This window comes from Crinia signifera, chromosome 4 (genome assembly GCF_055691185.1).
Source record: "Crinia signifera chromosome 4, ASM5569118v1, whole genome shotgun sequence".
In the NCBI taxonomy this organism is placed as follows: Eukaryota; Metazoa; Chordata; class Amphibia; order Anura; family Myobatrachidae; genus Crinia; species Crinia signifera.
This window is the reverse complement of record NC_139220.1, coordinates 174,171,904-174,183,031: the sequence shown is the minus strand read 5'-3', so window position 1 is coordinate 174,183,031 and position 11,128 is coordinate 174,171,904. Positions and strand designations below refer to the sequence as shown.

The 11,128-nt window shown below is 41.4% G+C and overlaps 1 protein-coding gene across 2 annotated transcripts in view; it reads right to left on the bottom strand.

Moving 5' to 3' along the window:
• Positions 1 to 5,682: 5,682 nt before the first annotated feature.
• NAPEPLD (N-acyl phosphatidylethanolamine phospholipase D) overlaps positions 5,683 to 11,128 on the bottom strand; it is a 41,352-nt gene continuing 35,906 nt past the window's right edge. For both annotated transcript variants that reach the window (XM_083183030.1, XM_083183029.1), the window contains exon 5: positions 5,683 to 11,030. In XM_083183030.1, the coding sequence (XP_083039156.1) occupies positions 10,896 to 11,030 (135 nt within the window). In that variant the 3' untranslated portion in view covers positions 5,683 to 10,895. The remainder of the gene's footprint in view (positions 11,031 to 11,128) is intronic.

Genomic DNA, 11,128 nt, shown 5'->3' with positions numbered 1-11,128 from the left:
TGTTTCCAGGCTTCCTTAAATGGGTCCTCTAAATCAGCCTGTTCAGGAAAGACAAAGTTTTGTTTTCTCTGTGAAACAAAAAATGGGTCCCCCTCTTCTGATTCCGCCAGGGGGAGATCTAACATCTCTCTTTTTGCCATAATGAGAGGTTCTGCGCCATGCAGGGATGACTGAGAAGCCTGTAATGGCTCCTCGTCGTCACCGTTGTTCTGTGAGTCTGTATCAGACTCAGGCAATATGGCGGCCGAGGCACGCTTGCGTGATTTTCCCAGGTTGGAGGTAATATTATCCACCCTTGCCGATAGGACTGTTAAATCCTTTTGCACTTGCTTGGTCTGCACAGTATTTGCAGCCAGCTGTGAGGACACAGTTTGCAACATATTTTTAATACCTGTGGCCCACTCAGGGTCCTGGGATTCTGACTGTGGCGTCCCACTAAGCTGGGGTGAGACCCCATTGAATTGTAGGGACATCCATTGTTCAAAAGTAATTTGTGAGGTGGCCCCAGGCACAAACTTTGTGCTGCATATGACACAGGTTATCTTTCTCACCATGCTGGAGCCCACAACACACACAGAATAACACAGTGAAATATAGATATAAATCAGTGTGAAGTGTCTAGAACAGTGGTCAGGGAACTCGGTCCTCATTACCCCACGCAGTGCAAGTTTTGCAGGTCTCCTCACAGAATCACAAGTAAAATAATTAACTCCACCTGCGGACCTTATAATATGCGTCTGTGAGTAATTAGTACACCTGCGCACCTGCTGGGTTACTAGCAAAACATGGACTGTGTGGGGTAATGAGGACCGAGTTCCCTGACCACTGGTCTTGAAACTATGTGAGCGCTTCTAACACTGTATATGTGTAAAGCTTAACAAGCCTGTGGGGGAGCACTCAGAGATACTGAGTGGACCAGCACACCCTTAACCTGAACTTCCAGAAATAGAAGTTGGTTTACAAGCACATATACATACAAGTAATATGCTATACAGTCTTGAGCACAGAGTAATACACAATAAGCACTTTTTAAGCGTTAAACACTTGCTGTTTCTGCTTCTGATTTCCCTCTCCAATGCCTCACCGCTGCATAGCGTCTGACAGGCAGTAATTGCGCCGCAGGGAGAAGTAGGAAGCTCTCTAGTCCCGCTCTGAGCAAGCCCTGCCCTCTGTAATGGTGCTGGGCTTATACTAATATTTATACTGGCGCTTGCTGTAGCAAACAGTGTTTTTATGGGGAACTACCCTAGTGGTCCATTGGCTAGCCCCTAGCATCCAGTCTGTGACGGGGGGCTGCACAGTCCGCGACCACCGCCATCTTGCCTCACAAAACACCCCACTGTGGGGACCCCGGTATGTACTCACCACTGACGTCTTCGGACTGAGTCAGGAGTGTGTGGCATGCTGGGGGTGTGTAACCCTGCAGCACAATGCCTGCGATGACAACAACCCTCTCAGGACAGTGGTCCTGCAGCAGGGACAGCTCGGTACCTTAAGAGGCCTGCAACTTAACCCTTCTCCTGACTTCCCATGAAGCAGGAATGCTGTGAAGTCCAACACAGCAAGCCCAAAATAACAAAATAAATAAAACTGAAGACAAACTCTCTGGAGCTCCAGCAGTGTGCATCTTCTCCTGAGGGCACATTTTTCTAAACTGGTTTGTGGGCGGGGAATCAGAGGGGAGGAGCCAGTACACCCAGTTCAAAGTTATAGAAGTGCCTGTCTTCTGTGGATACACTCTAATACCCAATGTCTTGAGACAATCCCAATATCCCATAGGACGTTAGTGAAATACTGACTGCTTTATTTCTACACTGCAATATAGATCTCACTTTGAAGAAAAACCAAACCCAAATCTAATTCTATCTGCACGTTATATCTGCCCCACCTGCAGCGCACATGGTTTTGTCCATTTGAGTGTGAATCAGAATAAGGTCCTTTCTCTCCTGCCTATGAAATCTGCAACACATTTGGCCAGATGTACTAAGTCTATTAAAACTTGATTGCTGCACTCATAGTAAGTTAATATTAATTAATGATACATTTGTAGCCTGGAGTGGAGCAGTGACTCTTGTAAGTTCCAATGTGTATAAGTGAATCCCCATGTGATACAATAGCTGCTACTCACAGTATAAGGAGCAGACTAGCTGTAGGCGGTGGCGTATTGAAGCCACTTAAAATTGGGATATCACTCACTGACGGCAGCTGGCTCACCGAACAACGACCAGTCCTGCCAGTTGCTGTATGGCCTGTGGGTATCCACGGCAATTGTATCATGAGCTTGCCTACTGGTGTTGGCTAGTTCACCGGGCAATGGCCACTCCTGCTAGTTGCTGGCTAAGCTGTAGGTCACAACCAGCAGGAGTAGCCGTTGTCTGGTGAACCAGCCACTGCTCCACTCCAGGCTATTTGATGACAACGGCTCTAGCCCTATAAAAAGGTATCATTACAGCTATTAATCCCATTACCACTTTGAACAGGAGAGGGAACTACCTTATCTGGTCTGCCCATTTGTGCTTAAAATTAAGCAATTGATACATCTTTATACTGATGGTAGTTTTGAAAAGGGGACAATTGTATTTTTACTATATTTTTCGATGCATCAATTATTGACATTTTTTAAAGTTTTACATATATTCAATATTTTATAATTTTAGGTAGACTTTTTTTATTTATTTATTTTTTAATCCACCTCCAAACAGTGATTGTGTGTTTTGTATGTCTTTGGTATTCAAATGAATCTGTTCAATATTTTATTAAATTATGAAATATTTTTTTATTATATTGGATTATTAGAGTGTTTCTGCCAGTGGTAACCCTGCTACTGTATATTAATTAACTTACTATTAAGTAAGAATTTTTGCCATTACTTAATATATTGGTTAGTTTGAATTATATATTATTTATTGATTTTGTGATTAGATCACAAACGAAAAGTGTCAGAGTGTGATAAAATGTAGAGGGATAAAAGTACCAGCAAATCATTTCCTATCGGACATGTTACAGGCAGTGTTCAAAAATAGTTTACACCAAAAATATTCAGGCACTAATATCAGCAAACGAATGGGTGACTTATTACTTGTGTTTGCACATTCCTCGGTGATTCGGTGGGGCTAATAGAGTGTCATGTTGTGTAATGAGCGCGACTCACAGCAGTGGGCCACACCTCACCTGCGACCCAGCCACCCGTAACCTTAGTGCTGGATGTGGGTTCCCTCGTAAGGCGCACGGCTTGTCTTGCAGCAAATGTTACCCCCCTGCAAGTTGTACGTGGCTAGCTGTGTGTGTTATTATATATGTGTGATGGAGGAGTCAGGACTAGGAAGGGGAGGAGTTGGCACTGCTCCTGAGGAATCCGGAGGTTTATTTTTCCGGAGAAATGCGTTGAGCTATACCCATTCACCTGCTGGTATCCATTGATCTAACTGTGACCTACCCGAATTCTCCCAAATTCCAGTGCACCACAAGGAACAGAAATCGGAGATTGAATATTTATGGGATACCTAGCCCAATCCCTAACAAACAGATGTCAGAGTGGTATGCCAGTGGGAGTCTTGAGCTCTTGAAATCCGAGCAACCTTTTGTGGAACATTACATTCCAACATTTGCAGATCTTTCACAAAATGTCAGCACTCATATTTTGTGCATCTCTCACAGATGTTGGCACTCAAAGGGTTAAGGAAAAATCTGCTTTAAAATGCAAATCTGGGAATTAACATACAGGGAGACCCATAAATTCCTCCACTTTTATGTATAGCCTATGGGCCAGATTCTATAAGCTTCAAAAGTGATCAAATGGAGATTAATAAACAGCCAGCCAATCAGCTCCTGCCTGACATTTTTCAAACACAGTCTGTGACATAGCAGGTAGGAGCTGATTGGCTGGCTGTTTATCACTGTCCATTTTATCACTTTTGAAGCTTATAGAATCTGGCCCTATGGGTTATTGCACAGCCCAAGGAAAAATGCTAAATGAATAGTCCCAGATGTTAAACTCAGAGCTTTTCCTACCATGGTAAACCCACACCTAAATAGATATGCCACACTTGGGCCTTCTGACCCCACCCACCAGAGGCAGCAATGTTGGTATCCGAGATTCTCGTACACATCTACAAATGGGACAATGTCCAGAATTATAATAAACTAGGTGATTCATCGCGCCCTACAGGCGCTCCTCACACCGTTGTAAGGTGCTCCACCCCCTTAACCTGTGAATGCCTTTATTGTGTGAAATATTGGTTGTGCAGGAGGGGTGGGGAAATACTGCAGGGGCGGGTGTGGTGTTTTTCGAGGTGGATGTGGGGGTGCTGTGGGTGGTGAGAGTTGGGTGTGCCATAGGTGGTTGATGTGGTGTGGTTAGGGGAGATGCAAGGGTGCCCCGTGTGTGTGGGTGAGGGGCAGCTGCGGGAGTGTTGGGCAGCTAGCTCTTCTAAGTCCCGGCGGCGCAGCATTTCAGCTTGGGGCAATCGCAGGTTTTGTAAAGGGGATTTTTCAGGTAGAATAAATGACATGCATTTGGGGGCATGGCATCATCCCACGTAAACCAGCGACCCCGATGCCCTCTGAAGTGAAGATAGAGCAATGGAGTATAATAAATGGTTGCACTCTAAAAACTTTTGCAAACTGGGTGTATTTTGAAAGCGTAAAAATGTAGAACTTGTTCTGCATTTTTAGGCTTGGAAAATACACCCAGTTTAAAAACTTCCTCAGGAGTACAACCACTTATTATACTCCATTGAGAGAGATAGGCTGGGGGTGTGTGTATAGGTAGACTGCAGAGTGGGGTGTATAGGTAGGCTGAGGGGTGTATACTTAGGCTGCGGTGCGGTGGGGATGTATAGTTGGGCTGCAGATGGATAGGTGGGTTGCTGGGAGGGTGGGGTGTATACAGCACAGGCTTCGGAGTAGGGTCTGTATAGTTAGGCTGTGCAGGTGGCGGGTGTAAATTAAGTTAGGCTGTGCTTGGTTAGGTTTGTGAGCGATGCGGACCAGCTTGGAGCTCCAAATCCATTCAGAGACTAAGCCACGCCCCCTCTCGTCCGATGCTGGGACCTGCGCTGCTCTCCTCTTCTACCTCCAGCAGATCCGGGCTTTCTGACTACTGAGCAGCAGCAGCGTGGGTGTGCGAGCTGCGGAAGGGAGGGCCTGAGCTGGCTGCCAGAAAACGACTGTGCAGGCGGCAGGGGTTGTGGGCCTCTTTATGTTGTACCGGGTAATAGTTCCGCCCCTTGCCTTGTCTATGAAAGAGGAGACTCCTGAGGCATGCAGGGGGGGTGGGAATCTGCACCATGGATGTGCAGTGAAGCATCTATAGACTCGGAGGTGGGAGGGCGGGGCTGAATTCGGCAATGGACAATTGAAGACAGTGCCGCAGATCCACCAGACCCAGTGCCAGGGGGTCTGTAATGGTAACGCAGTCTCCCCACAATACTTTCTGTGCCTGTAGGAAGTGGGTTGTGCATTTATCCCCGGCCACTGCGGGCTAGTTGTGTGGATTCTGACAGATGGCATCCTGTCAGCACTATGGCACCTCTCTTTTACTCTGTGTGGGCGGAGTCAAACAGACGATGAAAGGCTATTATTCTAGGACTCCGCCCAGCGTTATACACACACTCACAGAGTGACAGATCTGGGCTATTATGGAAGTGATTAACACTTGCAATAAAACAAAACAAATTGAACTCAATCTTTATAGATTTTTATTGTATAATGTTAACATACAAACCCACATGAATCAAAAGGTCTGTACTTGCTGAATTAGATTCTTAATGATAATGAAATGATAAAACAATCGTATTACATAGAAACATTGACGTTCAAATTCTTAATCACAGCATAATCTGACTGAAGGAGTAAGAGAAATTTAAAGAGTGTTTTTCCATCGATTGATAGCCCAGACTCGAGCAGTAAAAGTTTCAAGACCATTCCATAAAATATTATTCTAGTCTAGGTCCGAAGGTTTACTATTACCTATAATTTATAAAGGCTGTTAGGTTTGCTTCTAGTACACAACAGAACAGACCAAATTCAGGAAATTGAGCCACATTTGTTCGTGGTTTTTACCCTTGGATAATGCCATTATGCCACTGAACAACAGTATTATATAATGCACAAATATGAAACATTTTAGTAAATAAATGGCATTTGCTTAAAATATTTTATCTCCCTGGGAGCAACTCCAGCTATACTAACAGGGCCATGGCATCATTACCGCTATTTGTCACAAATGGTTGTATTGGCGATACATTTTATTAATTTGATCCCGTTTCGTCACCTGGTCTACAGATCTGTCTCCAAAACATCTCTCAAGAAGCAAGCATAGACTGTAATACTGTTTTGCTTGCTATAAAGGAGAGAAAGCCAAGAAAACATTGATATGCGAAAATAACCAGAAGTCTTAACGTAATGCAGAGAGGCTAGATTAAAAAAAAAAAAAACACAGAAATAAAATGTAAATTAGTCATAAAAATTGTTCATACAGGGTATAAGCAAAGGAAGAGTTGCAGACATTCACTGCTTTCGCCTGCACACCATTTATTCTGCTAAAATGGGCATACACACTGTACAATTTTTTTTCCTTTCGGCCATTCTGAATGAAATTGGTCAAAATATCTTTCAGTGCATTTGCGACGAATGATGATGCGCATACCTGCCAGTTGTTCATCAAGGTTGTTCGTCAACTGTGCATGCAGCTCAATTTGGATATCTTTCAAAAAGAGCCTATCTTTCATCTGTCGTCAACATCTTTCATCCATGACACTGGGTTCAAGGGAAAATGTCTTTCAACAAAATTGGTCAAAAAATTGTACAGTGTGTATGCACCTTAGGAGTGCCCGATTTATGGCTTAAGCACAAACTCAGTTTCGCCAACTAAAGCCAGCCACAGACTGGAGTCAGGTAGAACGATTGAATGGTTACCAGAGGGCCTCATTACACCAGGAATTGTATAATGGTGTTCAATTAACAGCAATGTGTTGACTGAAAGGTGGTCGGCAGGATTGGACAGATTTGCTATAGAAGCAATACAGTTTTGATTTGTCATTTTCAGGCTATGACTAATTATCATTGCCTATACATTAAAGGATAATCTTTAAGCATAGTAGTTCCTTCAGCTGATCTAAACAATTATCGTTCAATGTATAGCGAGTATTACAATGGTCAACCAGTCCTGATAAATATCCAAGGAGTAATGCAACAGCCACAGTTTTCATTGGTACACCTGGCTCTTTGTAGAGGATTATAATAAAAGATGATAAAGAAGTATCTTTAGTTCTACAGTGTGCTGGCATCTATCCAGGGATTTGATTCTGGAGTGTAAACATACACACACATCCAATACATACAAGATCATAGATCTACCACTCATGTAATTTAAAAACAAACAATTAGGTTATTGAAGACCCAAAATAACTTCCAAATTAATTATGCAATTACACCTACAATATACTTCATAAAACAGCATCTTTTTGTTATAGAAAATACACAATGCTTTCTATAGAATTATTTTGACACATTCAAAAAGGTCATTTTTACTTACATTCTTCTCCCAATTAAAGTACTAGGGATTGTGCTCAATAGGTGTGTTTCCACAGGGGACAAATCAGTTCCTATTCTAATAATATAAGGAGATGAAATACAAAACACTGGGCACAATGTAGCTAGCACCAAAGTTGTGTCACCAATCCATCAATACATATGCTTTGTCACCACATAGATTTTCCTCTACATATATTAATTGGATAGACTAGTAGTTATGTGAGAACATACAATATAAGAAATTTATTCTATACCTTAAATTTATTATGGGTGAGGTGTTACTCTTTGGGTGAACGGATATCTGAAAGGACACACTTGGGACAATCCTGAAGAGGCTGGTTAGGAAGTATCCCAAGGAGAAGCTGATAAGGGTATTTTTTTGGTTTATTTTCAGCGAATCTATATAATAATGTTATCTATGCAGCCTTATTATCCATCATGGTGTACAGCACCCATGTCATACCATATACAAAGACATTTTGTACATTTATATTTTAGCATTAGAGAGAAGAGGAAAAAAAAGGCACTTAGTTTGCAGAAATCTAACTAGTTTGGCATAAAGATATTGTACATTTGTTCTAGAATTATACTTTTAAACATATTGCAACCCCCACAACCCATAGCAAGGACACCACTAATCATTTAATGACCCCTAGGCTACAACGCATAAATATAAGCTTGGATATCACAGACATTTTCATGTTAAGTTATGATAATTTATTGGCACCAGGGTCAGGAAAAGTAGACTGGACACAAGGGCTTGTCAATCATAATTTATCTTTGCTGCTGCCTAATCTACCTAGATTTAGATGCCGTGACTTAGCTTTTCAGTACTACCAACAGCCTATGTTACCAGCACACTTCACAGTATCCTTCAGAATAAATCAGCATGGGTCATATTCTGCTAAAATGAACATTCAGACATCTGCATCTCAAACTGGGAAGGTGTCATGAAAGCTACAAGATAGTATCATAACAGCTCCAATATAGCTGCGCTACCTCCAGCTGTTGTAAAACTACAAGTCCAATCATGACTTGCCACATTTAAGGAATGCTAAACCTATGGCAAGGAATGCTGGGATGTGCTGGAGGGCCAGTTTGGCCATGCCTGCTCAAAACACTTCATAAACAAGTACTTATACCAGAAAGTAATTCTAGAGCAGTCAACTAGGAAATTATTTACTGCTGGTTTTCTAATGACATACCAAACAAGCTAATAGAAGTGCAGAAGTGAATCAGTAGGCATTACTAAGAGACCATAAACAAGAGCATCATGTACTTTAAAACATTGTGAAAACTGTATATTTAACAAAGACGTTGTTCATTTAAAATTAATCTATGAAATGTACTAAAGGTCATTTCTGACCGGTAAAGTTACATTAATTACCTACTCTCCAGCTAAGAACAGCATCCACAGTGGCACAAACGTACACCTCAGGCAAAGGCCGTTCCTAGCCCAGCATAAAACTTTCTGCAATAAAGAGCTAGGATACCATGATCTTTTGCAGGATGAGATTATTTCTGTGATATAAAGTAGTGAGTTTACCAAGGCATTCCCTCCCTACAAGAGCAATTTTTGTACAATTTAATAGGTCTAATTTTTTGCCTACCTACCATTTGCACTTCTACAGTAAATGTTACTAGGCCAACAAGATCATAGAAATCTGCAAGCACAAAATGGCAAATATAATAGTCCAGGTATCAATGAGCAGTACTTTAAAAGAAAAGCTGATTGAAAGGGTGATTGTAACTTACAAGTAACTAGTCTGTAGTGTGACATGTTTCTGCATTTTCAAGAGCATCTGTTAACCTGCAAAACAATTGGCAGAATGTTTTATAGGAAGTGTTCCCAAAGGCTGTGAAGAGAGTATGCAGTAAAAAAAATCCAAGAGTTGGGATCAACAGTCAGAAGACCAGCAGTGGAGTAGTCCTGGAGGCAAGTACAGGGGTGTAGGGTGAAAAAAAATTGCCAGTATACTGTATGTTGGGATTCCACTCTGTCTTCTGCCTGTCAGGATCCAGGCTGCCAGGATTTTGTTCCCAACCCATGCACCATTAAAGCTTGTAGAAAGGCACATAAAGCACCACTGCAGGTCTGCATTCAGAGCTTAAGACATGCATCATGCTAGTGCAAAAAACAGCGCACAGAAAGCCGAAACACTGTCTCTCTATTCAGCATTAGGTAATAGGTTTCAATGGGTTCAATTTTTGCTATGGGCAACATCCCAATTCTACCTATTTTGTACCTTCTAGAGGGTAGACAGAATCTAATTGGTTGCTATGGGCAACATACCATATTCAATAGAACTCCCATCTTAGTAAATTTACCCCAATGTGCCCAATTAACAAATACCTATGATATTTCATGTATCATGCTTGGATTAACTTTGCACTTCTCTTATTATCTATCTATATATTTATATCTATATTTATATCTATATATGCTGTGGATTTTTAGTTGCTGTACAGTACAAGTACTAAATGGTGAAACGGAGTGTTTTACAGAATTAGGTCCATGCTGAGCTCCAGTAGCAAAAAGTACATACACTTTGAAAGAACATGCACTGTCTGATAGAAGAAACCATAGGTGGGCAAAAAAAAATACAAAATTCAATTTATGATTCAGGTGCAAAAGACTCAGTTTAGTTTTTTCCCCCTCTTAAAAAAGGCGTGATAGAACACATGCACCCATTATAATCAGTATTCATAATTTTTCTGGTCAAATTAGTATATAGGTCCTGGGATAAAAACATACAATACAACTGATCAATTTGCATGCCAGATGCAGTACAGGCAATCAATATAATACCATGTGACAACGGATGTAACATTCCGTTTTACTGTTGTTGTTTTTTCCCTTTTTGCTGCTCTTTACTGTATTCTACAAAAAGGCACAACATATTCATTCCATTTACCGGTTTGCAGGCAAGGTGCGCATTACAGCCAATACACTTGTCTAAACTACAATCTTGGAAGACTTAGATTAGTTTGTTTTAAATGTCTCCAGGTGAAAACACACACAAATTGTGTTATTATTCAAGTAAAGTTTGCAACTCAATAACTGTATTCAAGGTAAAAAGTTTAAATACACTTTGGTGTAGTTCAGTGAAAGTCCAAAATGCTGTTTTCTTTCGGAAGTAACTGCCGATTTGACGAAATACAACAGTTGTTCTAAACTCCAATCCTCAAGTACCCCCAATGGGGCAACTTTACTGTATTTATTTCATCATGCACAGGCAAAGTAGACTATTTTGCTTTGTCAGTGATTATTGCACCTGTTCTCACAGGCAGAAGTCCATAAAACATGACCTGTTAAGGTTACTTCAGAATTGGAGTAGAGAACTAGTAAACTATTACAATCATTCTTCAGGTGGTTCATCACTGTAGGTGTTAAAGAGTTTGGAATCTCCGTGGTTCATGACCAAGAAATCGTCTGGTGTAAGTCCATATCGTTCAAGGGCTTCATTCAGTTTTATGGGGGGATCCAGGTAGTGCTAAAAGAAAAGAGCAGACCAAAAGGAATTTGGAGGTTTTGCATTAACCACATAACAACGGAATTCTAATGCAACACTAACACAGGGGTTCCCAATCT